The sequence below is a fragment of the Lotus japonicus genome, chromosome 3 (assembly GCF_012489685.1).
Source record: "Lotus japonicus ecotype B-129 chromosome 3, LjGifu_v1.2".
Classification (NCBI taxonomy): domain Eukaryota; kingdom Viridiplantae; phylum Streptophyta; class Magnoliopsida; order Fabales; family Fabaceae; genus Lotus; species Lotus japonicus.
The window spans coordinates 7,328,821-7,356,778 of NC_080043.1; the positions used below are offsets into that span (position 1 = coordinate 7,328,821).

Here is a 27,958-nt window from a genome sequence, read left to right on the forward strand (position 1 = left end):
CTAGAGTAGTAGAATCATAAAATAATGATTCGATTCACATTTTTTTATTCTCTCTCTGGCTTTGTGTGTATATATATAAGCTTGCTCAGTGTTGGGCTTAATTATATCTATTCATATCGATCGACAATTGCTTGGTTTTAATTACGAAATACATATACCTTTGAAAGAAAGATCATCATGTCTATCCCTCCATATTCTGCGGGCAGAGGGTGTTCAGCAAACTTTGCATTGCCCGTGACCGAAGGAAATGTATTAGAAGCTCAACGATTGGTGGAGACTGTGGACCGCGTTAACCGCTTTGTAAGAAACCCACCTCTGTGTGAGATCGTATACAGAGGGGACGACTATGAGTTTGATGTTCGACGTCCGGTGTATCGATGGAACACGAGGCCTTACCAGGAGGTTTTCGCAAATGGGTTCCGAGCACCGCCACAAGGAAACACTCCGAACAGCACCTACTATGATCTGCAAGACTATGTCCAAAATGCTGGGGCACCTCTTGACGCCAACAGGCCTATACCGCGTGCCTTTGTTAGCACCACTCTTAGCAATACATGGACTCCAACTCCTTCCCTCCAAACCCTCCCACAAGGAGGCCAAATTCAACTGTATCGTTATGAGATATATGCTCCTGGTGGTATTTGGGTCCGTGTCACCCTTGGGAATCAATATGATCAGTACTCTTCTCAAGCTGAAGTCACCTTTGTGGGTGGTATTGCACCTCAATACATTCGCTCTGCTCAAATATACACAGCCACACGAACACCTGGATCACGGTATGGAATTTTGTATACCTCCTAATTGATATACGCTTTCATAATTCACTAATAAATTATTATGAATTGTCTAAATTACTCATGATAACTTAACCTAAGGACCAATAAGATTATCTACAAAAAAGTATATATGAAACTCATAACTCACTTTATCTTAAATATCATTAGTTCACTAATGATAAAACACTTTGAGCAGAATTCATGAGTACCTTATAATATAATATAAAATCATTCATATGACTCTTACTTAACAACTTAAATTTTTAGGATAATTGGTTGTTTCACTTATTTGACATGGTATCAGAGCCTATATATGACCAAATAGTCCAGAGTTCGTTCCATACCACTCTCAATTCTCCTAATAAAAAGTTGAATGGAGCACGATAGGTGGGCATGTACACACTGTCCACGCTTTAAGCTCAAATGACTCTTACATGAGAGTACGTGTTTAAAATATATTATAAAACCATTCAATTGTCTACCCTGTTAAATAATCTATTATCCAAAAAACTTAAGCTTTGGATAGGGTTCAAATGAATTATTTTATATTATATTTAACAGAGATGTCCTACTAAAAGCCACCGGAGGAGCACGAGGGAATCAGTCTCCAATTCTATAACTTCTTTATAGAATTGAGAATAATATTAATTTGTATATGCGAAAGTTTTTCTTTTGATTTTTTATGAATTTCATCATCCATCCGTTCGGAAACAGTCTCATGGCTTGACTTACTAATAGAGATAATTAGTGAAGTAATTACTGAACGCAAATGATGAGGCATTTACGGATTTTTTTTTAATATGTTGTTATAAATGTTAGTAAATTAGTGATCCTCAGGGCTCGAACTTTGGATCCTTCACCAAATTCCCCCCAAACCCTTACCACTTAAGCTAACATTCGGAGACGAATTTAAATTTACATAATAGCCTTGTTAGCATATACTTCTAATTTCAATTTACTTTACTTTTCTTTGTAGGTTTGTGAGAATGAATAGAGAAGAAAGATTAATATTAAACGGTCATTTCCGTCCAAGTCTGGATGTCCATTTCATAATCATTGTCCCTCTATCTTATTACCTAGATGATGATAGGGTACGACGGTTCCTGCCTGTAGAAACTTTTACACCTGGGGCTGGGGTTGGACTAAAGAAAAGAGAAGTACTGTCACATGGCTTTCAGGATGATGATGAACTTGAGTGGTATCGTCATGGCGTGGAAGATATACCTATTTATATAAATGCTGCATTCCGTTCATCTAGGAAAAATGAAGCCTACATATTCATGAATGATGAGTATGCATTGATGAATTATGCTCCCGGAACCAAGAATGACAGGATTGTGAATGGGCCATTACTTATCTGTGATGGGTTTCCATCACTTATTGGCACACCATTTGGAGAACATGGAATAGATTGTGCCTTTGACACTGATAAGAACGAGGCCTATATCTTTTCCGGAAACCTTTGTGCCTACATAGACTATGCTCCAGGAACTACGGATGACAAAATACTCTCAGGTCCCATGTCAATCCGTGACATGTTTCCTTGCTTGAAAGGTACCGTGTGTGAAACAGGGATAGACACGGCATTCAGGTCAAGTAAGAGTAAAAAGAAGCCTACTTATTCAGTGGTGGCCAGTATGTTATTTTAAACTATGCTTCCAAGACTCTGGTTCACTCCCAAATCATTAGAAATGGGTATCCTTGTTTGGAAGGAACAATCTTTGAAACTGGGATTGAAGCAGCTTTTGCATCTCATAGGACCAATGAAGCTTACATCTTCAAAGGGGCGTATTATGCACTTATGAATTTTGCTCCAGGCACAACTGATGACTACCTTCTCGGTGGTGTCAAGCCTATCCTTCCCAATTGGCCCTCTCTTCAGGGCAAATTGCCACGCAAAAATGGTAGGCTTGATTTTATTAATCATAAGGCTCGTCCACAACAATCCCATTATCAATATGATCTTTAAAAGTATGATATCTATGATAAGAATAAGGCAAATGCTAAATGGTACTGTCCTCTGGGCATGCATTAGCTAGTTATATAAGAAACTAGAAATTTTTTATTGGAAAAGGTAGTATTTAGTACTACTAGCGCATCTAATGTCGTGATTTTCAATTAAAATATTTCTAATTATGAGTTTCTTATTGCCAGAACCTTAAGAATAAAGACTTCCCTAGCTAGCTTGTTGATGTTTTCTTTATATATTATATTCTCTTTAATGTAATGTCTGTGTGGCTGTTTGTTTTCAGCAACTATCTAATAAATGTGGCTATTTGTTTTAAATCTCAATGTAATGTACGAGGCTGTTTGATTTATATATATCCAGTCTACATCAATTGCTGTCTCCGAGTTAGAAATATTGCTCCATCTCTACTTAGAGTATACTGTGATGCCTATTTTGAATAGTTACTTTATCCTGATATAAATGTTTATCATATGCACTGGACTGGGCGAGCCCCTAGAGGGGCAACGCCCAGCATGTATCCCGCCCTGAGGCGGGGCCCTGGCCTTCAGATGGGGCTTGATCTCGGAGGCCCAATTGGCCCAATAGGTAGTACCCAAGCTCTATAAATAGGAGGTAGTTATCAATTGTAAGGGACTTTTGGCTCATTTGATAAAATAACACATGAAATTCAGCATTCTCTCTCTTACTCTCTCTCCCTAGCACAATCTCTCTACCCTTTGGTACTATACCTTCCCTCAATGTTCATTCCCAGAACATTTGGCGCCGTCTGTGGTGAAGTGCAGGATGTTTCCATCGACGTTCAAATCGACGGCGATGGCGTGGTTCACAACTTTGCCGCGCGGATCGATTTCAAATTTCAGAGACTTCTCATCCAAGTTTCTAGTGCAATTCTCGGCGAATAAGAATCAGCCGGTGACGATCAACGACCTATATAATATTCGCCAGCAAGAAGAAGAATCACTGAAAGAGTACATGGCAAGGTACAGCGCAGCGTCGGTCAAGGTTGAGGACGAGGAGCCTCGAGCTTGTGCTTTAGCATTTAAAAACGGTTTGCTACCGGGAGGGTTGAACAGCAAATTGACACGTAAGCCGGCGCGTTCGATGGAGGAGATGCGTGCTCGCGCCAGCACTTATATTCTTGATGAGGAGGACGACGCTTTCAAAAGAAAGCGCGTGAAGTTGGAAAAGGGCGACACGTCGCCCAAGCAGCGATAAAAGGAGGAGTTTCAGATCGAGGAAGCATGTAGGCAAGGGAGAGCAGATCGGTAATGACGAAGAAAAAAAACAAAGGCGAGGAATCTGTCCAGAGCACAATACATGAGGAGCAGAGCCAATCCCGAGACGTTGGAATTCTGGCGGGCACGTTTTTGCTTTGGCGAGCACGTTTGCTTTGGCGAGCACGTGTTGGTTTTGGCGAGCACGTTTTGAAGGTAGGCGGCGAGCTAGTGTTGTTGGCGATGGAGTTCGACGGCGAGAGAATGTCGTTGGCGTTGGAATCAAGCACGTTGTACTCCAGCGGCGGAATTCTGGTGGGCACGTTTTGTTTTGGCCATGGAAGTTTGGCGAGTAAAGCGTTGCTATGGTTAAGATCGCTGGCCAACAAATTTTCCAATTCCTTCAAACTTTTCCTCCATCTTTCATTTGATTCCCTTCTCAGTTGTTGTATTTCCTAATTTTCTTATTTTGAAGTTGGTATTAGAAGTTATATTGTCTTCACTGGTTTTGATTCAGACAGAGAGGAGCAAATCGGATCAAAGAGAAAGAGTGCGTGAATTGAGGCACACCATCAAAGTTTTGTGAAACTTGGAAGACTCTTCCATAAGCGGTTTGTTATTGGGTGGGACAAGCTCCTGATGGCGCGATTTAGTTACAAAGTGAAACAAGTTTCACGATGAACTAAATTAGCCCCGGAAAAGCCCACGTAACAACCGGATTCATTGGCGATGTGTGGGGTACAAATTGCCCATTCTACTGAGCACCGCTTTGGTAATCCAACTGGCCATTGGAACCCAAAGCACTTTGAGTCCCGAAATGGGACGATCACACCAAGGGTGGCGACCTACCGCTAGGGTGGTGACCTCATGCCAAAGGGTGGCGACCAAACGCTATGGGTGGCGACCTGTAAGACTCAGTTTAGACACACAAAAGTCGCCAAAAGGGTGGCGACCTCACGCTAAGGGTGGCGACCTACCGCAAGAGGGTCGCGACCTACCGCAAGAGGATGGCGACCTACCGCTAAAGGGTCGCGACCTACCGCCAAAAATGAGGGTAGCGACCTACCGCAAAATGGTGGCGACCTACCGCAAGAGGGTCGCGACCTACCGCAAGAGGGTTGCGACCTACCGCCAAAAATGAGGGTAGCGACCTACCGCAAAATAGTGGCGAGCAAGTCAAACTAATTTCTTATAAGGCTAAAGCAAGATGGTGATGACGATGCGGCGGCGACTAAAAAATGTTTGGCGGAAGCATTCCAACATGATTTACAAAATATCCAACGGCGATATAAAAAGCTATGGCGAAGGGTTGCTTAAACATAGACGAATGGCGGAAAAGTACACTACAAGGTGACAGTAAAAGCTAAAGTAATGTTAAAATTACATTATTCATTGTTTTCTTTCTCCTGTTCTTCTTCTTCCTCTTCTTCTTCAGTCGCTGTCCAGAGGTTTTGGTCAATCAGGGGAGGATCGTCGGGACCAACCAGTCCTGCGGTGGTTATCTCTTTCATTACTCCCATGGCGCTAAAGTCAAAGTTCGGGTACAAATGTTGGGCCTGATCTTTGGCGAGGTAGAAACCGCGCTCGCGGTTGTCAAGGGCGATGTCAGCGGCTTGTTCCCTCGCCTCAATGGCTTTGGCCTTCTCAGTCGCCAGCTCGTCCTCTAGACTTTTGATCTTTGCTAGTTGGGAAGCAATCTCAGCATCTTTCGTGGCGAGGGCCTCGGCGTGGGTTTCGGTCGCTTTCTTGATCTCCTCGGACGTAGCCTGCATCACCGCCTCCATGTCAGATTTCGCCAAGGCCAAGGACTCCGCAGACTTTTTCTCTTGCTCCGCCAACGCTTTTTTCACTAACTCCAGCTCAGCGCACAGAACGGCAAGCTCTGACTCCTTAGCAATCAGCGCCTCGCCTCGGGCGATCAAGTCCTTCTCAGCTTGCTCTTTCTCCTTCTTGCAAGCTTGAAGGCTTGCATCAAGCTCATCTGCTTCTTCCTTCATCAGCGCCAGCTGATCCTCCAGCTCGCCGATTTTAATCCCCGCCGTGCCAATCATCTTGTCGGCATAGACTTTGTCTTTTCCTGCCTGCGTCGCTAGTTTGTCGAAACGCTTTTCCCAAGCAGCGGCGGCTTCTTGATGCTTAGCACTTTCGGCCTTCAACCGCTCAGCTTCAACGTTGGCGGCATTGAACTTCTCAAACGTGTGAGCAAAGATGCACCCAGCGCGTAGGAGGCAAGCAAGAGTCTCCTCCTTGGTGTCATTCAGGCCCCGACTCAAAACTTCTTTTTCTATGACGTCACGGTTGAGACCAGCAAGTAAGAATTCTGAGGGTTCAATGGCGTTGGGGAGCATATTATAATAGCTTGAAGAACCGACCTCGGGAGCAGGGGCTTGTTCAATTTGAGCCGCTTCAGAGGTAGTGGCAGCGCCAGGACAGGATTTTTCCCCTTGATGAGGCGGGGAAGGCATGGAGCCCGCATCATGTGTTGAGGGCGGGCTAGGAGGCGCATCTTGGCGAGCGGGAGACTTTGGGGTTTCATTTTCTTTTTCCTTCTCTCCAATAGGAGTGTTGGAAGACGCAGCAGCTTTTGTGGCGTTAACAGAGGACTCAGCGGCAACAGCAGTGGTCGCACCGGCGGAGGCAGGAGTAGAAGCTGGTACGGCGGTTGGCTCGGTAGCTGCGGCGACGGAGGCTTCAGCGACATTTTTGCCTTTAGGCGCAGCAGCAGTGGTGGGCTGAGCGCCAGGGTTGGATGTGCCGGCGCCGGAGGAGGCTTTGGCCAATCTTCTCCTCTTGGGAGCTTTGGTGCTCTCGGCTTGGTTCTCAGCACCGCCCCGTTTTTTCGCGTCGCCCTCAGTGTTGAATTTTGGGGAAAAGCGAGCCATTCTCCTCTCGCGGGCCTTCAGGAGCTCGGCGTTCGTGAAATTCATATCTTCTGTAACAATAAAAAAAAACGATCAGTGACAACATAGGAGTCGAGAAAGGAAATGTCAATAATAAAAGTGAGCTATGGGCAACCTAAATATTTGGGATTTCTTGAGAGGTCAGCGCCCTCAAGGACTGTTGTGCAGTCAAGGATGGGAAGTGGGGCAAGGAGATTAAGAAAGGCTTTATCGTTGGCGGACAAGGATTCCTCTGAAGGATCGGTGATCCCGTTGGGCTTCTCCGTCCAGTAAAGAGGAAAGAGGGCGGTCCCGTCTCTGAGGGTGAATGCCTCTGGGTAGGCGGGATGAACCGCCACACGGAAGTACTTTCGTGCGAAGGAGGACTTCGCGTTACTTTTGTGAGGATGCAAACACTTCCGGCCGGCTCGGGCCTTCAAGGAAATCCATCCTTTGTTTTTGATGGACTTGGGGTCGACGTCGTAAAGGTAGAAGAAACTGGTGGGGGATGGGGCGATGCCGACAGCGGCGCTTAGGATTTCAAAACATCGAATGAAAGCCCAGGCGTTAGGGTGGAGTTGACAGGGAGCCGCGTTGATGTCGCGGAGGACGGTTTGGACAAAGGGCGAGAAAGGAAGCCTGATTCCAAGCTCGCTAAACATGTATTCGTACGCAAAGAAAAAATGGGATCTCTTTACGTCGCCGTCTGGCTTGTGAAGCCAGGGGCGATCCCCGGGACTGCAAACCCAGATCCTGAGTTTGGCGTTAAACTCATCGTCATTGGACAAGCCACCCAGGGAGTTCACGAATTGCACAATGGGATCACTGTCTTGGAAGATGGAAGGTTGATCTATAGCCTCGTGTTTGGGGGCTACTTGGACTGGAAGGGGCAGAGTGGCGTAGGTTTTTAGGCGGTGAGCTGGGATCTCCGGAACCTCTAAACGGAGGCCGCCGGCAGCGGTGGAGTCAGGGTCGCTTTCGGAGGAGGAAGAAGAGTGATTAGGGGAGGTAGGGTTTGAAGCCATTTTTAGAAGACAGTGAAGTGAAAGAAAGGAAAAGATAAGTATGTGTGCGGTGTAAAGATAGGGACAGTGGGACTCACCGGAGTAGGATGTGAAGAGTGGGTAGCGGAAAGGGTGATAAGCGACGGCTCCGGAGCGGAAGTGCGCAGAAGGAGTTTGGTAAGCGATTAGGGAAGTGAAGAGGGGTCTCGGAAAGGGATGACAGTGGGGAAGAAGGGTTTTTATAGGAGAAGGGGAGAAGCTGGAAGGGTGACGCGTGTTGGACGTATGTGGAAGGTTGGAAGTCATGATGGTTTTGGGGAGGTGGGTCGCGTGCAATGGGGAGTTACTGCGCACGATGGGACGGTTATGAAAGGTGAAGTGACGGTTCCGGAGAAAGAGGGAAATTGATGTAACCAACACATCACGTGGGGCAGCCACGTGAGGCAGATAGAAATTTGAAAGGGTTTTAAAATAAGGGAAAGCGCGAAAAGCCTCGCCACTATAAGGATCAAACGCCATCGCCTGACGATTGACACCAACAACGAAGTTTAGTCGCTCGCCGGGGTCACCGCCGGTCAGTGATTGAATGATCGGCACATGACCCATGCCTGCCACCTTTCCCGCCGGCGAGCGATCTTACACCTGCTCCAACTTATCACCAATACAAAGTAGTCGTTCCCGCCGCTTGCGGACTTGTGGACTTGCCAGCTCGGTTTGCTCGTCAAGTCAGTGGACTGGGTAACTGAAAATGCTAGTTTCCTTTTGCTCACGCTATGTTGGCGATTTAGTTAACTTCTCTTTTCTCAAGCCATGTTGGCAGTGTAGATTCCGATGTATAATAAGACATGTAACAGCATTTAAAAGACACCCTTAGCTCTCGTACCTCGAGCTCGGTGTCTTGTGGACTAGTGGACTGGGCGAGCCCCTAGAGGGGCAACGCCCAGCATGTATCCCGCCCTGAGGCGGGGCCCTGGCCTTCAGATGGGGCTTGATCTCGGAGGCCCAATTGGCCCAATAGGTAGTACCCAAGCTCTATAAATAGGAGGTAGTTATCAATTGTAAGGGACTTTTGGCTCATTTGATAAAATAACACATGAAATTCAGCATTCTCTCTCTTACTCTCTCTCCCTAGCACAATCTCTCTACCCTTTGGTACTATACCTTCCCTCAATGTTCATTCCCAGAACATGCACAAACAAGAAATTAGTCTATAAAAAGGTTTATGTCTGGGAAAAAAGATCTATCATCTCGGGAAGTAGATTTTAGTAATCGTTTAATTTGTAGGAAATAAAACTTATCTGTTGCTTGCAAGATACTGGACTTCAGTGCGCACAAATATTTTAACACCTACACTTATCACAATGGCACACAATCCATTCCTCACTCAAATAAAATGTTTGCTGTTTAGCAAACTTCACAAATTTATAAACCGACGGCCATGGCCAAATGCAATCAGTACGTAATAGCAACTTTCTGACAGATTGCCGATAATCACATGTTCGTCCGTAAGCGCCTCGTTGATAATTGTTACACACTTACACACAGTTTTTTTGACAAAATTGTCGGTAAACCAATGAAGGATTATCCGTTGATAAATTAATGGCTTAAATAAGTTTTTAGTCCCTAACCTTTACTAAATGCTTGGTTTTCGTCCCTCGTCGGAGCAAAGGTGGACTTTAGTCCCTAACCTTTGCCAAAACGTTTGGTTTTGGTCCCTCCGGAGATTTGGGTCAACGTCGGAGCTCCGGCGGCCCATGTGGCATGGCCACGTGGATTAATGAGGCTACGTGGAATTTGTTTTTTTTTTCATTTAAATTTTAAAAAACTCAGAAAAATACTACTAAATTAAAACTCCACAAATATAATTAATAAAATAATAAAAAAACGAAAAATGAAAATCAACGTAAAAATAAAAATCAAGTCACTGAAGAACAACGGTGGGTTGGACTGAAGGAAAAAAAGGTAAAGTTAGTGTTTTATTCTCCAGTGAAGAGGAGAGAATGCAGAGTTCGGAAAGATGAAGGTTATTAGGATGGGAAAAAGTTTAACGTCTAGAGGCAATTGAATTAAAAAATGGAACTTGATGAAGGAAGCATAGTTTTGGGTGGAATCTGAAGCAGATCCAAAATCCAGAAAAAAGAGAGAAGCACTATATTCAGAATTCAGAAACAAACCCAAAATCTCCTCATCCCCAACCCAACAACAGACCCAACACCCACTACCTCCCTTCCTCCCACCATCTTCTTCTTCACCTTGTTCTCAACCCAAAAACAGATCAGCAACTGAACCAAATCTCAACCAAAATACCCCAAACTCAGTGAGAGAAAGAGAGATTCCAGAGATAGAAAAGCGACGAGATCGGGAAAGAGGGAAAGCCAAGGGCCCTGCTAGTCATGAAGGAAGACATGGATGATTGGAATCGCACCACCGCCGAGACCCAATCGCACCACCGAAACCCAATCCTAGCACCGAGACAAAATCGCACAGAGATGGCTGCGACTGGAAGACAAAAAGAATGATGATAATACGTTAGAGCTTTTAACAGGAAGGAGATTTGAAATTATGGGATTGTTTCCAGGTTTTTAGGGTTTTAATAGGAATTGTCCCCAAAATCTGGATTGAGTGAAGAGGTTATGAAAATGAGTTTGAATTTGAGATAATTTTGGTGATAGAATTAGGGTTTGAATGATTGAGTGATAGAATTCGGGTTTGAATGAAGCATGATGATTTTAATTTTTGGTTGATGAATGGGTTTTGGATTTAAGTTTTGATTTTGATTTGGTGAAGAAGATAAAAAAATGGGATGAAGATGATGAGGATAAATTTATTATTTTCTGGATTTTTGTTTTTTTTTTGTTTTTTAGGATTTTTCTGAGTTTTTTAAAAATTTAAATGAAAAAGAAAAAACAAATTCCACATGGCCTCATTAATCCACGTGGTCATGCCACATGGGCCGCCGGAACTCCGGCGTTGACCCAAATCTCCGGAGGGACCAAAACCAAACGTTTTGGCAAAAGTTAGGGACTAAAGCCCACCTTTGCTCCGGCGAGGGACGAAAACCAAGCATTTAGTAAAGGTTAGGGACTACAAACTTATTTAAGCCTAAATTAATGACGGCTTTGTCCACCTGTAACATGCTATGATCTAGGTTTCGGAACGGAGACGCGGTTGTTGCTTTATCATATTTTCAGGCTAATACTGAGAGTGATTCAATGTTTTTTCTTCAAGTATACTAAAATTAGTGATAAAAATCTGAAGGACTTATTTTGAAGTGATAGAGTAAGCACAGTGGATTATCATGTCTTTGGCAATGTTATTGTTTTTACAGCACTTATAAGCATCTCCTACAATAAGAACTTATTTTGGGACTTAACTTACTATTTGTGGGTCCGTACTACCACATAGAATTTAAGGCACCCATAACGTTCCGATGAACATTTCACTCTAATGGTTTTGATCTTACTTTACTTTTGGTTGGACCCACAATACCAATATATTTATATTATTCATTTTACATTTCCTGTATTGAATGAGAGAGAAACAATGATTATTTTATTTAAGATCTTACTTTTGATGGTAACGAGCTATGACACGGATCTTATGTTTTGCTAATATCTCATATCATGTACGACAGCTCCAGTGGTGAGATCTTGTTAGATTCAGATCTTATTTTAAGATCTATCTCCATTGATGAGATCTTGTTAAGTGAAACAAATATAACAAGCCCCTAATATTTTCTGTGGCTACAATCATCATGGTCAGACAACAATTCTTATTTGTGCTTTGATTATAGATGATGATTCTGCAGACATATAAGTGAGTTTTTAAAACATTTGCTGAGTGCATGTCTGAGAAGCCTCCCAAAGCAGTTGCTACATACGGTGATTTGACTATGAAAGAAGCTATAAGGTGTGTATTTTCTAATGCCCAACACAAGTTGTGGTCATGGCATATCCAACAATGCTTTAGAAAAAGTGAAGAATTCAGATTTTTTGGATATTTTAACGGTCTCATTTATGGTATCTTCAATTAAAAGAGATTTGAACCTATGTGGGCTAAGGTTATAGAAAAGTATGGACTTGCTAATGATGAGTGGTGACCCAAATGTATGGTATGAAGACAATGTGAGAAAGTGCATATTTGAGAGACAAATTCTTTGCAAGTATAAGAATCACGTCAATGTGTGAAGGGATTAATTCATTCATCAAGAGTTATTTTCAATGTAAAATCAGTTTGATTGATTTTATTCATAATTTTGAGAGGACTTTAAAAGCGTACCGGCAAAATGAGTTGGTAGTTGGTTTTAAGATAGTGTATTCAGAGTCTATGCCGACTTGGTTATATTGAGTGCGGTTTTTCAAAGCATCTGACCATAAGCATGTTTAAAGATGTGAAAACTCATATTGAAGGTGTGGATGACTTGAATATTATTCAAATGACAGAGGTCAATGATGTGGTGATGCTAAGGATGTACAAGTTTTTTTTATGAAATGTGGTATTATATGATAAGAATTCTTCAAAATTTGTGTGCGATTGTAGTCACTTTGATTATTATGGAATCCCCTGCTCTCACGTCATATGTGCAATGAGAAATGAAAGAGTGCATGAAATTCCTGCTAGTCTTCTATATATGAAATTTTAGCGAGAAAAATTAATTTCCACCACATCAAAAATTTATATATATTTTCATTAAAATTAAAAACAAGTCATAGTTTGATCAGGAGTTGAAGGGGTGGTGGTATCCTTAGGGGTAATTTCAGAATCTCAAAAGTGAAAGGGTGATACAAATAACAAATGTGAGTGGTGTGAATAGCCACGCCCCATATTCAATTACAACTATGATGTTTGGGCAATTAGTAAATCTTGCCAAGAATAACCATATAGCTTTTACTTCAAATTACAGGAATTCACCGAGCTAAGAGCCAATGCGATGATAAAGTAGAAGACGTACATCTAATTGAGAATATCAATTCACAACTTCAGGATGACAACCAAAAAAGCACAGGATACTACAGATAACGTAAGAAGTAAGAACCATGTGCATGTCATTCCTTTTCTTTGTCCCCTATTCTTCAATACCTCCCCAACAAAAAAAAGAGGAGGGGAGAGATGTACCTATTTAAGTCTTTTACTGCCAATTTGTGTATCTTGTTGTGCACCTTCTAAACATTGATGAAATATATATATATATATATATATATATATATATATATATATATATATATATGACCAATAGCAGTGAGAGACATGTCACTTCTATTGCTTACTGCTAGTATTGTCTCTCATAGCCCACTGTTGGACTGGTTTTCTTGGAGGATGTCTTACAGTTGAACTAGAGTTGTGATAACTTCTTGCTCTCTGCCCCCTTCCACCGTAATTCCTGTTCCCACTAGAACTAGACCCATTTGAGGCCCCACTGCCATGTTTTCCTGACACAACTGCAGGTGGATCTCTTTCTTGCCGATCATCAGATTCCTTGGTCGACGCGGAGCTCGGCGCTGCAACTGGTTGTCTTATAGTTGAACTTGAGTTGTGATAACTTCTTCCCCTCTGCCTCCTTGCATCATAATTCATGTTCCCACTAGAACTTGGCCTATTTGAGGTCCCACTGTCATGTCTTCCTGACACAACTGCAGGTGGATCTCTCTCTTGCTGCTCATCAGATTCCTTGGTCGATGTGGAGCTCGGCGCTGCAACTGGTTGTGGAAGATACATACCAGGCGTAATTACTAAATCTCTTTTGGGTTCAATCAAACCACTTTTCTCCTTCTGTATATTTAGAATAGCTTCAAATTTCTGTCTCCTAATGATCTCATACTCAGATTGAAGGAGCTTTTCCTCATCATCGACTTTATCATCATTATCCATATCCTGGATTCCAAAAGAAAAAAGAGACTAACTTCAATAGCATAATAAAAGGAATCAACTTCGAAATCATAATTATTGGGCTTCAAACATTTTTTCCTTAGCATCAAATTTGCAGTTTGGAGACGATCCATCAAATGTCAACCCTGGAAGGTTACAGCTAAAATATATTCTTGATTTGAAAACCTCTTTATAATTTGCAAATGGTCTTCACTGCCATTTTACAAGAGGTAAAACATACTAGGAACATTCTTTACATATATATGTGACAATCTGACACAGACAGCAGCTTAGTTGGAATTTCTGAAGGTTTTTTTTTTTTCCTTCACAGCCGATATATCAAATTCAAAATATTAAAGAAATTATAAAAATTTCCAGCTGGTAAAAAAATCCAACAAAATATAAAATAAGGGTGTCAGAGTAAATAGGTTTTCGCTAGTTCAAGCCTTTTGAATATTGAACTAAACACTAATGGAATTGAAGTTGACAATGAAATGACAGGAGCCTAAAAGATAAGTTTCCTTCTCATATATCTCTCTAATTAGAGAAATCAGGACTTAATATCAATAGAATATAGTTGAGCTTGAGCCTATCACATGCTAATACAAAACTTCCAAATCATCTTTCGGAACAATTGACAATCATCCAGTTCTCTTCAATGAAAGCCTATTATCTACTGCATGCAGCAAGAAGGGCAACCCTATCAGACTTTAAGTAAGGTTCAAAAGGAAAATCATTCAAGTATGCCTATCATCTAACTCCAGGCCATAGAAGACAAACAAATACAAGCCAATAATGAAATTCTCATTTGTATTCTATGGTGTAGTGGTGAACCAAATAACTTACCGATTGGGAAGGATGTGAGCCAACTAAGTCCAGCACATGATCCAAATCCTTGGCATGAAAAGGCTTGCGACAGACTGGGCAATTTCCAACACCGTCATCCAATTTTTTGTAGCTATCTAATATTAAGAAACACAAATTCCTCAGGGAAATATTGTAATATGAATTTTTATGGTGATTGCTAAAATGCATTAAAGCATGACAAAGAGGCAAGTTTTCCACCACAATGCTATCTAAAGACAAGCAGAAAAACTAATATCAAATTTGAACAATTGAAGTAGTTTTATATAGAACCCCCAGGTAAAGAAGCAGAGTCATTTGAACCTAAATGGAAGATTTACACATAAGAAAAAAGTCATAAAAAATAATTAAAAAAGAAATAACCTTGTGTCCTTGTAGATCTAAATAGGATTTCTAACCTAAAGCCAGATGATGCGGAAGGAGCAATACATAAAGCCATATTTATCGTAATCAATTATAGAGTATGGGAAAGATGAATTAAGCTCTTAAGCTATATTATGAAACTGTGTGACAGTGTAATTGAACAAACATTGGGAGAAAAGACCAACATTAGCTAAAGTTTGATGTAGCGGTATCCAAGTAGTAGGTAGACAAGGAGATTTGCGCATGGTTTCGTTGAGTAGTAGCAAAGAGAAGTCAAAGGCTATGAAGAAGAAAGGAGTTATTTCGTTCTTATTTCAAGGTATCGAGTATCAAGGATAGGTATGCTGAGGCTAAAATTAGAAAGTAAACATATGATGAGTTAAAGAAAATTATCATTTAACTTCATGGGCTGACTTTGAGCCCTTGTCTTTTTCACTTTGTATTGGACGTACTTACTAGATACATCCAAGAGCTAGCACCTCAAGCTTCTATGCTTTTATTATACAAAAGAATAACTCCATATGGAAAACTACATTTAGCTTAATGGCCAAAAGCATCTTTCCAATTATCCATACCTTTGTTAGGACGTGCAGTAGCAGTATCTGAACTGGAAGAGCCTGTTTGTTTAGAAATTTGAAGCCAATTCCACCACCTACCGATACATTCACTGCCAATTACAGACAAAAGTTGGGAGGAAAAATTAGATCTGAAAATCTAATGTTATACCAACATTAAATTAACTTCAAAAAGATTCTAAAAGAATATAATGTAATGAACGTAACAGAAAGATGAACTTAATGAGAACCCACCTGTGAAAACAATGAAAGCAAGACATTAATTTCATAAACGGCAAGGTTTCACTTTGGCGATCGTCTGGGACCAAAGGGAACAAACACAATGGACAATCACCATCAGGATGATTCATACTTGAGAGTTTCGCAACTGCTTCCTTCAAATACATTTAAATAATCAATTATCAATCATTAGAACAAAAAACTATACCAGATTTGCTACATCTATTTTCAGGTTCCACAATTTTCATGCTATTCAAAGCTATAAACTATGGAGCAAAATATTATGCATTACAAAAAAAGGAGGAAAATAGCTTTATGTATTTTAAATGAATGAGTCTACAGTCCTACATTTCAATATTTAATGTTCTTATTTATGTCTTCTTAATTCATTAGCTAACCAAAATATATAAAATAGAGAGATGAATGCTGTAATCTAAACATATATATTGTTTAACTAATGGTCCCCCGAGGAACTCAGATAGACTTTGTTTATTTGTAATATCATTCATACGAAATTATAGGTTGTTATATCTCATAACTAGATTGATAGATCTCATATCATTCCCTAAGGACCAAGGTGCAAAGCAGCTGATTGTGGCTCAAGGTGATAAGAAAATCAGAAAATATTCACTACTGGTATCTGTAGCATAACAGAATGGACATGTGGCAAAGAGAGAATGGGCCTCAGGTGATTTCAGGTGGGAGTAAAGGATACGAGCGAGCAAGGATAGACTGGAACTAAGAGAGTCATTTGGGCAGCAGGAAGGAGGTACCCCAAACCAGCTGTGGGATATGCAGACCCTTGTCTGGCAGAATCAAAATTCCAGTTCCTCTCTTGCATTAATATGGCCTTTCCATCAAGTCATTACTCTTCTCATAAAGTTGAACTATTGGCCCAAGAAATCAAAAACCAATGCAGGAAGGAGGTACCCCAAAGCAGCTGTGGGATATGCTGACCCTTGTCCGGTAGCATCACAATTCCAGTTTCTCTCTTGCATTAATTTGGCCTTGCAATCAAGTCTTTTACCTTTCCTTAAAGTTGACCTATTGGCCCAAGAAATAAAAAGCATTGCCTCTTGGGCATCTCCTAGCACTTCATTTTGAACTAGCACTCATTTTACTCTGTACCTTGAACGCATATGAACTCATTCACTAGGACAAAAATCACCTAAAATAGCTTAGGGGAAGGTATTTCATTCTCAATAGATTTTCTCAGTTCAACTACGATCCAACAAGTAAAAATTAGGGTCTAAGCAGGAGCTATTACAGCCTTAATTACCTATAGGTTATAAGATTATCCACACACAAGGGGCATAGAGATATGAAGTAAAAAAATCAATATTATAGTTTCAAAAGATGCAGCCAGATCAATAAAGCAACTGTTACCTCACAAAGAGCTACGAGTATTAAACCAGGAGACAGCTCACAGGCTTTACTTTGTATGTAATTTAATAGATGCTTTTGTCTCTGTTCATCCAGACCCTTGCAATCCACAAGATCAACACAAGGTGGTTCTTTCGGATACTATCACAAGGTAGATGCAAAAGTACATAAGTTTACTCCTACTGATTAAATTAGGACATTCAACAATAACATACTGCACAAGAATTCCAAATTATGCTACGGAGGTAATGGAAGTTGAAGTTGACTAGTTATATCCGACAAAGTTAAAAGTTTCGCAATTATTTCTGCAGTTTCTCAGCTAGGAGGTGAATTAGAAAGTGTAACTAATATGAGCTATATTACTTTAAGGCACCCAACTGAATTTATTCCTTTTTTCTATAGAAATTCATTGATAAAAATAAACAAGAAGTTAAGAGCCTTAAAAAAGATATGTTGAAATTCTAACTGAATTGTAAACTGAATTGTATTTCTGAAAGGTTGAGTTACAATGAATAGCATTTAGCTATTTATAGAGAATCAGAGAAGCTTGCGTAGCAAGCTGTTACTAAGAGAGAGAGAGAGAATCAGTTACACAGTAACTGATGTGTAACTGATTCTGTTACACCTACACCTAATAACTAATTCTGTTACAGATTGACATGTCAGCAATGCCATGTCAGCATGTGACTACATATATCCTAATACACCCCCTCAAACTGAAGGTGGGTGAGAAACTAGTTTCTCAGTCACATTAAGTTTGCTTCTAAGGTCTTCAAAACGAGTAGGAGAAAGTGCTTGGTGAAGAGGTCAGCAAGCTGATCAATGGAAGGAACATGATGAACAAACAAAGACTTATTCAGCACCTTCTCTCTAACAAAGAAAATGTCAAGCTCCATATGTTTGGTGCGGGTATGCAAAACTGGATTATGAGTTAATGCAACAGCTCCCATATTATCACAGAAAATTCTGGGAACTGTGAATGGAACATGCAGCTCTTGTAACAATGATTGAATCCATAGCAACTCAGCTGAGGTATTAGCAAGACTCCTATATTCTGTGTTAGAGTATAATATAAAACCATTAAAGTGATCCTTACCCAACAGCTTAAGCTTTTGGGATAAAGTGGTTGTTTGACATGGTATCAGAGCCTCTATGACCGAAATGTCTAGAGTTCGATCCTTGCTCCCCTCACTTTCTAATTAAAAAAAAGTGGTATCAGAGCCGATGGTTCGTGGGACCATGGTAACGGCTCCTTGTGTCGAAAGTCTTCCTAGCAGTGTGGCTAGGCGGCGGGTTCCGTTGGCAGCAAACGGCGGTGCAAGGTGGATAGCTTCCGCAGACGGGAGGACCATGGGTGATACTGATGTGGTTGAGGGACTCACACTTGAGGGGGAGATTGTTGGAATCAAGTGTTAGAGTCAAGTCCCACATCGGAGAAGTCAAGGTAAGAGGGAGAGTTTATAAGGAGATGGACCCATAAACCTAATGCCTTAAGGTTTTGGGTTAAGATGTGGTGTCCAAGATCTCCTTGGTGTTTCCCCTCGACCTTGCCCCGTGGGTCCTCGCCGTAACTCTCCCCAACAAGTGGTAGAAACTCAATTTGATACAAAGATCTCCATTTTGAGGAGTGATAATGGAACTGAGTACTTCAATCAAAATCTCAATGAGTTTCTGAAAAATAAAAGCATTCAGCATCAATCGACATGTCCAAATACTCCTCAACAAAATGGCACCGCTGAAAGAAAAAATAAACATCTCCTTGAAGTAGCTCGTGCCATTATGTTTGAGAGTAATGTTCCAAAGTATTTGTGGGGAGATGCTGTCCTAACAGCAGCCTATCTTATAAATAGAATGCCCACTCGTGTGTTGAATTATCGCACACCTTTGGAAAATTTCAAAACCATTTTTCCAGCATGTTGATTACATACTGATATGCCTTTAAAGGTGTTTGGTTGTACAGTTTTTATGCATAAACCTTCCACATCTCGGTCCAAACTAGACCCAAGGGCAGAAAAATGCATTTTTGTTGGTTATTCTCCAAACCAAAAAGGATATAGAGTCTTTAATCCTATCACAAAGAAGCTTTGTGTTAGCATGGATGTTACCTTTCTTGAACATCAACCTTTTTTTCAAAAAAATTCCCTTCAGGGGGAGTATAATAATGTGAGTGAAGACAATTTTTTGCATGAACCGCTGCCCATTCCTATTGTAGACACAGAGAATACAAATTTTATTGATGAATGCAACAAGGAAGAACATGTGGAAACAAGTTCTGAAATTTCTAAAGAAAATCTTATGCCAGACTTAGGTGGAGCCCAAACAGAGAAAGAAATACCACAGTCAAAAAAGGAGTTCCATGTTTATACTCGGAAGTATCCTAAAAGGACCAAAGACCAATCCATCATCTCTGCACCAAGCCAACCAGAAATCCCGGAAGAAGGCCAAGTAAGAATACCACAAGAAATTCGAGGTAACACTGACATTTTCACTTCTACTATTGAATTACCCATAGCTATTAGAAAAGGAACCAGAACCTGCACCCAAAAATCAGAAAAATCTAGCACAAACCATCCCATTTCCCAATATGTTTCCTACCAAAATCTTTCACCGAATCACAAAGCTTTTACCTCTAAAATAACAGATCTGTTTGTGCCTAGAAACATTGAGGTTTGCACAACCCTTATAAAGGCTATCTATGCTCTATCTCTAGCCAATGTGGGACTTCTAACACACCCCCTCACGTCCAGGACTGAACAACCTGGAACGTGGGAACAACAACAACGGGTGCCCCAAATATGGGAAGTCTCCACAACAAACAACAAATGGATCTAGGATAGGCTCTGATACCATATTAGAAGTAGGTAGGCCTAACTCAACCCAAAAGCTAGCTCAAGAGTTGAGGTTTGCACAACCCTTATAAAGGCTATCTATGCTCTATCTCTAGCCAATGTGGGACTTCTAACATTCTGCTTCAGTACTAGACCTGGCTACCAAAGTTTGCTTCTTAGAGGTCCAAGAGACAAGATTAGGACCAAAGAAAACACATGACCCTGAGGTGGATCTCCTGTCATCAGGATCAGATCCCCAATCAGCATCACAGTATGCTACTAGAGCTACTGGAGAATGCAGAGAACAAGGCTTGATATGCAAGCCATGATGAATTGTACCCTTTAGATACCTCAATATCCTCTTAACTGCCTTCCAATGTTCCTCCAAGGGCTGACTGAGAAATTGACACACTTTGTTGACTGAAAAACTTATTTCAGGTCTGGTAAGAGTGGCATATTGCAAGGCCCCAACTATGGACCTATAGAGTGTAGGATCTGCAAAATAATCTGCTCCATGCTTGCTTAGTTTGGCACCACTGACCATAGGTGTAGAGATGCCTTTAGCTTCAACCATGTCTGCTCTTTCAAGAAGATCACCAATGTATTTGGTCTGAGTAAGTAGGAGAGACCTATCTTGCAAGTGATGGACTTGAACACCAAGAAAATAGTCTAACTGGAGGAGAACCCTTGTGGAATGTTGAAGAGTGCATGCCATCAAAGGAATATAAGCCATCTGGACCAAGAGAGCCTCGGAGAAGAGTCCTAAAAGTATCCTGAGATTTAATAGTGCAATGAAAAGGGTGAAACTCAAAGAAAACACCATTATCTTTTGCAAATTTGCTAACACTAACCAGGTTTTTAGTAATATTAGGAACTAACAATAGGTTTTTAAGTTGAAGAGTAGTGTGTGTGTGAAAGGGAGAAGAAAAGGAAGCTGAACCAACGGATGTGATAGGCAAACCTTGACCATTTCCCATGTACACTTGATCATTCCCAGTCACTGACACACAATCTGAAACTGCAGAAGCATCATGAGTAACATGATGAGTTGCACCTGAATCTGGAAACCAATTTCCTAGAGTGGAAGGGGCAGAAGTCAGCATAGCTTGTGGTGCACGAGGCTGTTGTGGTGAAGCTCGAGGATGGAAGCCAAAACCAAAGGTGGATGATGCTGGATTGCTGGAGAAGCATATCCATAGCCAGGAGCAAACATTGCACCAGATGCAAAGGGAAAACCAGATCCACCAGCAAAAGGCATGCCAAACTGTGCAGGTGCACCAAAAGGTTGAAATCCACGAAAAGGTGAGTATCCAAACTGAGGCATCATGGCATAAGAGGAGCCAAAACCATAAGGAGAAGGCACAGGTGTGTTGGAAGACACGTTTGGCTGAGCATTCTGTGCAGGTGAAGCAGAGTTGCCTCGATGATAGCAGATGCTAGCATCATGACCATACTTATGGCAGATCTGACACTGAACTGAAGATCGATCACCACCGCGTCCACGGTTGTTGTAACCACCACGTCCACCGCGTCCACGGTTGTTGTAGCCTCCGCGATCACGATTGTCACCGGAGCGAGAACGATCATCATCGCGATCTTCATATGCACGATCCTCTGAATCAGTGCGAGAGGCGTAATGAACCTCAGATGCGACTGATGAAGGCGGAGGAGGCAGCGCTGGCGATGGCGCAGGAAGTGGCGCAGACGGTGGCGCTTGCGGTGGCGCTGACAGAGGCGCAACTGCCTGAGCAAGGAAAGCAGAAGGAGAAGTCGCAGGAGTCTGGCGCGAACGCATACGCTCCAAACGTGCTTCGTGTGCGATTACCATCGCTTCAGCTTGCGAGATCGAGCACGGAAACTCGCGACTACTCACGATAGTCATGAGATGACTATACTCCTCAGGAAGGCCATCGAAAATCGCTTCAAGATACTCACGATACGTAACCGGATCTCCAATCGAGATCAAAGCGTTCACAATAGATTTGATACGCTTCAGATAATCGGAAGAACTCTTCGATCCTTTGGTGATGGATCGCAACTCAGATCTGAGTTGTGTGGACTGAGCAAGCGAGTGTGCGTGGAAGAAATCAAGCACTGCTTCCCAAACCTGCCATGACTGAGTACAATTCACAACAGTAGGAAGAACAGTAGGTGAAAGAGACGATAGAAGCCAAGTGAACAACGCTGAATCCTGCTGTTCCCAGGCTTGATACGCAGGATTTTCAACCACATTCTCACGATCCTCATCAGTGAGAAAACGAAGAGGAATCTGCGGTGCTGTGAGAAAACTCTGCAAGCGATGAGTTCTCACAATTCCTTCTACGTGTTGCTTCCATGAGAGGAAGTTCGTATCATCAAGCTTCAAGGTGAGCTTGTGAACCAGAGAAGAAGCACTCAACGATGGTTGAGCCACTGGCACAGGAGCTTCTGGAGCTTCACCAGCCATGGTGAAGAAGAAGAAAAACCAGAGAAAAAAAAGGATCAAGGATCGTTCCCTGCTCTTGATACCATGTTGAAATTCTAACTGAATTGTAAACTGAATTGTATTTCTGAAAGGTTGAGTTACAATGAATAGCATTTAGCTATTTATAGAGAATCAGAGAAGCTTGCGTAGCAAGCTGTTACTAAGAGAGAGAGAGAGAATCAGTTACTCACAGTAACTGATTCTGTTACACCTAATAACTAATTCTGTTACAGATTGACATGTCAGCAATGGCATGTCAGCATGTGACTACATATAACCTAATAAGATAAAACAAGAACAAACACCATATGTTTAGTAAAACATACCTGTGGGCTTGCTCGTACGTCTAGAATAACTTCTACAAACTGCATAAAGATAACATCAGAAAACTATTAACAATCATACAATTGTTCCAGGGGCAGAATCAAATGCACGAAATCAAAACAAACCAGATAAACTGTATTGATAATTTTGTAAACCTAGAACATCATAACAAATCACGAAGATTGAAGCATCCAGGGCACATAAGACTCGTACAATATCATAATTCCACTCAAATATAATACTGAATCAAAATAGTAAAACATATATACAAAAGTAGTAGGTTTGTTAGAAATCCTAAGTTAGAACCACACAACACCACAAAACCTTAGGCTTAAGGCAATGGGTGTGTGTGTTCTTTATTATATATGCACTTGTGCACTTGTTAATCTTGGCAATGTGAGACTTCTTTGAGTTACCACTTCATTATCTCTATTACTCCCCCTCAATTGGGACTCCATTTTTTTTTTTTGCCTGTGCCTTGCACTCCAGCGGGAACATCAGTGGCCGTCGGACTTGTGCTCCTTCGTCTGAGTCTGCCTTTCGACTTTCTTTGTCTGGGCTAGTACTCTAGCGGGAGCATCGGAGGTCCTTGGACTTGTGTTCCTTCGTCTGAGTCTGAGGCCCTGGCTTGCGCAAATGGGACTGCCATTTTTGCTTTTTTTTTTCGGATTTTTTTTACTTTTTTTTCGTTTTTTTTTTTTTGGAAGCGGAAGTCATGGCTTGGATCAGACCAGCTCTGATACCATGTTAGAAATCCTAAGTTAGAACCACACAACACCACAAAACCTTAGGCTTAAGGCAATGGGTGTGTGTGTTCTTTATTATATATGCACTTGTGCACTTGTTAATCTTGGCAATGTGAGACTTCTTTGAGTTACCACTTCATTATCTCTATTATTTAATGATATCAAATCATCGCACCGTTTTTACACCACTGCCAAACCCTCCAACTCATTAAATTCATATAGTCATAGGGCTTGTTTGGTTTTCATTTTCACTTATGTGGTCTAATATAAAAAATGCATCCTAGTTTTCACTTTGTTCACTATTTTCAAAGTCTAGTACAGAAAACCGGTGATACAATACAAAACTTTGAAAACATTAAATAAAATGAACACAAAGGGGCATTTATGCAATTAAAAAAGAAAACTGGCAAAATGAAAAGCAAACATGCCTGGACCAATATGGATTTGGGTTAGGCGGTCAGTGCCCATAAGAGCAATTATTGGGCCTGTAAAGCCCCGTCCTGTGGCAGACATGGACTTTAGCCATGGAGGAAACAGGATGGCTCTGGCCCGCGTGACTAAAGGGGAAATAGCAGCCGCCGGGTCAATCGACCATATCCCGCAATCAGCGCCATATGACGCTTAAAGTCAACCAAATAAACATTCCCCGTTTATTAGGACGGCTAATTTCATGCCCGGATCAGCGCCGCCTTCTTGTTTAGTCAACCGTTATATAATGGGCGAGACCCTAGGGTAAGGAGGTCTACCTACTATAAAAAGGGGACTTCCGAACCTCTATGTATGCTCAACTTTTGACCTGAATAAGACTCTAAGTTTCTTTTCACCCCACTAAGTGAGGTCGGCTATATGGATCACACTACGCCATTAAGCTCGATCAAAAACTAAATTATGAGGGATATTATTGTTGACAGAGAATGCACCTAACCACCTAGCTAGTATATAGCTTAAGCAAATTCTGCCACAAATCATTGCCCACAAATTCAGAAGCATGTAAAATTATAAATTCAATACTAGTAACCAAAAAAACCCAAAATAAAATTGATTGATTGGTGGAATAAAATTAAATAATGCGACATCGTTAATGGACCTGTTCGGAGGAGACATCAGCGGTTCTGGGTTTGAGGGAGAGGTGGAAATGAGGAGGGAAGGAATGAAGAAGGAGGCAATCGGTTCCGTATACGGCTTCCATGGCTTCAACTTCAGCCACCACCTCCTCTTCTTCTTCGTCGCCCATTCTTACTTTTCTTTCTAGAGATCACACACAGAATACAAATTGGGGTCAATTTATTTATACGAATTTTTAGAATATGAATCATATCTTAGATTATTTTTTATTTAATTAGATTAGGAATTAAATAAATATGAAAAAAATATATGATAATATTTTTGGATATCTTATATTATTTCTTATTTAATTGGGACTATGAACTTATCCATTACTTATAAATATGGGTAAACATTTTGGCAGCCTAAAAATAATGCAATTTCGACGTTAGGGCATAACAAAAGTAAAAACATAATTGAGGATAGCTAGTTCAAGGTAATGAGATAAAATTTATCATTGTATTATGAGTAATTCGTATGCACCTAAGTATGATGAGAGGATGTGATATCTCACTATACCATGACATGTACTCGGGTATGCTCATAGAAGTAACATGAACCCCTGTCTAAATAATATGAGCGACGTACAAGGCATATGTCTCCTCCCCATGGATGTTGTGTTTGTAATGACTTGGGGAGGATAATGGATCATCTGTATGTACCTCAACTGTTAGAGCACCCTCTCTGACATATGAGGTCGTGTGATATATGTTGCACGAATGTACCTGAATATACAATGATAGCGGTTGTAATGGTGGGCGCCTCATATGAACATGATAGGGCACCTAGATGATAGAGTAAGCATCCATGTCATCCAATTGAACCCTTCTCCTAGCTTGCAACTCGTCCTAATGCACTTCCAATGCGCTGCTCTAGGCACGTCCTCCATGTAACCACTCATCTTGCCTCGATTGAAAATCTCACATGAGAAATGCTCGTAAATCCAAGCTGGCAAGAGGATAGTGTAACTGGTCATTATCTCACATATCAGTAACCCGAATGTTGACATCATAAATATGCACAAACAATATATGGCCACAAATTCTCCCAAGCTCCCAACCAATCTTGGCACACCGTGCTTCTAGCTCTGAACCATAACTACATAAAGACCCCTCAACAGTCTCACTCCCAATTAGGAGCGATGCTTTCTTCCGGATACCACCATATCGAAGAACTTTCATCCCCAAATGCACTCTGAACCCATTCCGAAAATCATCTTTGACGTTCATGATGATACCCTTCCAAACATGAGATACCCTTCCGAAAATCAATTATATTTCTTAATTAAATTAAAAGTTTGTTTTCTGCATTGGATATTTATTTTCTTATGTAACCTAAAAACAAAATCTTGAATGTTTGGGCAAACATTTTGAGTATGAAATAAAAGGGCTAAGCTAAACCCAATCCTATTACCTATCCCTCTTGTGTGGAAGAAGCAAGTGAAGTGTAGAATCAGTATCAGTATCACTGCGGTGTGCAACCAACCATGGCTATCATGGCGTTGCCACTAGTCATCTCGTTTCTCAAACCCCACACCGCCACCCGCTTCTTCCCCACACTCCTCCGTCGTCGTTTCGCCACCGTCTCCGCCACCTCCACTCCTCCTTCACCTTCTTCCCTCTCCCACCACTCTTCATCTTCTTCTTCTACGAACCCCAACACTGCTCCTCGCAAGGCATCCTCCGTCACCTTCCAGCAAGCCATTCAACGCCTTCAGGTCTTACCAGCTCCTCCCCAAGCTCCCATTTTTCATTTTTTTAGCAAATTTTGTGTTTTGTTCAGCTTGTGAGTAGTCAATTGCAAAAGGGTCACATTATCTGCCAATTGCAAAAGTGTCAAGTTTGTGTTTTGTTTAGCTTGTGAGCAGCCAATTGCAAAAGGGTCACTTTATCTGCCATTTTTTTATTAAAAAGTGTTTTTTTGTTGTTCTTGTTCATGTTGCAGGAATATTGGGCTTCTGTTGGATGTTCCATAATGCAATGTAGCAACACAGAGGTAATTATTTTGCTGCATTGCCATTGCCATTGTCCATTCAATTGTTTTTCAAAGTAGTTTTTTTCCTCCACAGTTAGTATGATAGGATAATGTGGTGCCATTTGGTGATTAACTTGGCTGATCCCATCTAGTGAAAAAAGAAGTTTTTTTAATATTATTATTGCTTGGTTTTAAGCTTTGACTTCTTGAGATGAAGTCCAGTTTCGAATTTTTGGTTGTGTAAAATTATGTGTGAACAATACATGTTGCCAATAGTGGTTGTATTGTGTTTCTTTTTCTCCTTGGTTTTGTTTGTGTTTTCTGCAATGCAATAGGCTAGGTATGGGTTTCCATATGGTGGAGTTATTGCCACTAGTTAAATTACCAGGATAACATTTTAAAAGTCCTTAATGTACAGTGGAATGTTTGTGTTTGGATTTTGGTCTGCAACAGCTGCTTTAATATGTTTTAAGTCTACAGGTTATATCTATCCTACTGATTCATTCTCTTGTAATAATTGTCTTTGATACATATTTATTTTTGGATCTATTGAGCAGGTTGGAGCTGGGACTATGAATCCTCTTACATATTTAAGGGTTCTTGGTCCAGAACCATGGAATGTTGCGTAAGTATGTTTTAGATGTAAGTTCATTGGTTTATGCATCAATTTTTCAAAATGCTCATTAGAGTCAACCAAAGAAATTTTCTGAAATTAGTCTTGCAAATGATTTTTTCATCCTTTTCACTGCTAAAAAAAGGATTGAAACTTAAAAAGTGCATATGTCCTTTAGCCCCTGTATGGTCTGAAATTTGTAGCAGATTCGTGTTTCTTAATTCCATTTCTGTTATTTTATTCTAAGAAGGTCGGGTATTTCACTTGAGAATTTACTTGCATATTGTTTAAGAGATTAGCTCATTTTTCGAATTTCTATTTATGTCATTACATAGTTGAATCCTTATACTTTAGGGATTAGACAACCGGTTTAAAGCAAGCATCCAGTATTTCATAATAAAAAACATATAAGAAATCAGATCAGAATATTCAAGAGAATGAATCTCAACAATTTCTCAGAAAATCTGTTGCTTTTGAGCCTACTTGAGTCGAATGAGTGCTATTTGATTTTAATAGTGTATTTATTAATAATTTTTATCTTCACTTATTACTAATGAATGAAGAGCGTAAAGGTTTTGGATTTGAAATTCCTGTTCTTATTGTCTTTTATGATGTAAGGTATGTGGAACCTAGCATCCGCCCTGATGATAGTCGATATGGAGAAAACCCAAATAGGCTCCAAAGACACACTCAGTTTCAGGTCAAGTTAGATATTCTGATCAAATTTCAGAATTTGAAATTATTAGATTTCTTTTCTAGGATAACGCATTATTATTTCTACCATTGAATCGCTG

At 40.9% G+C, this 27,958-nt stretch overlaps 2 protein-coding genes and 1 pseudogene across 4 annotated transcripts in view; 2 read left to right on the top strand and 1 right to left on the bottom strand.

The window, feature by feature from the left end:
• Positions 1–98: 98 nt before the first annotated feature.
• LOC130749582 (uncharacterized) lies at positions 99–3,125 on the top strand (annotated as a pseudogene).
• A 9,468-nt stretch (positions 3,126–12,593) lies between these two features.
• Positions 12,594–24,749, bottom strand: LOC130745941 (uncharacterized). Its single transcript, XM_057598393.1, has 7 exons — positions 24,561–24,749; positions 22,730–22,768; positions 17,115–17,252; positions 15,744–15,883; positions 15,510–15,601; positions 14,554–14,669; positions 12,594–13,713 (listed from the first exon to the last, which is right to left on the bottom strand). Exons 1-7 carry the CDS (start codon positions 24,705–24,707, stop codon positions 13,099–13,101), a joined length of 1,287 nt encoding a protein of 428 aa, XP_057454376.1. The 5' UTR covers positions 24,708–24,749; the 3' UTR covers positions 12,594–13,098.
• Positions 24,750–25,940: 1,191 nt separating this feature from the next.
• Positions 25,941–27,958, top strand: part of LOC130749140 (glycine--tRNA ligase, chloroplastic/mitochondrial 2) — a 34,642-nt gene continuing 32,624 nt past the window's right edge. Inside the window, exons 1-4 of one of the 3 annotated variants that reach the window (XM_057602434.1) lie at positions 25,941–26,294; positions 26,522–26,572; positions 27,109–27,176; positions 27,783–27,864. In XM_057602434.1, the coding sequence (XP_057458417.1) occupies positions 26,064–26,294; positions 26,522–26,572; positions 27,109–27,176; positions 27,783–27,864 (432 nt within the window). In that variant the 5' untranslated portion in view covers positions 25,941–26,063. Of the gene's footprint in view, positions 26,295–26,521; positions 26,573–27,108; positions 27,194–27,782; positions 27,865–27,958 lie in introns of those variants that run through there. The other 2 variants (XM_057602435.1, XM_057602436.1) reach the window with 2 other exon arrangements.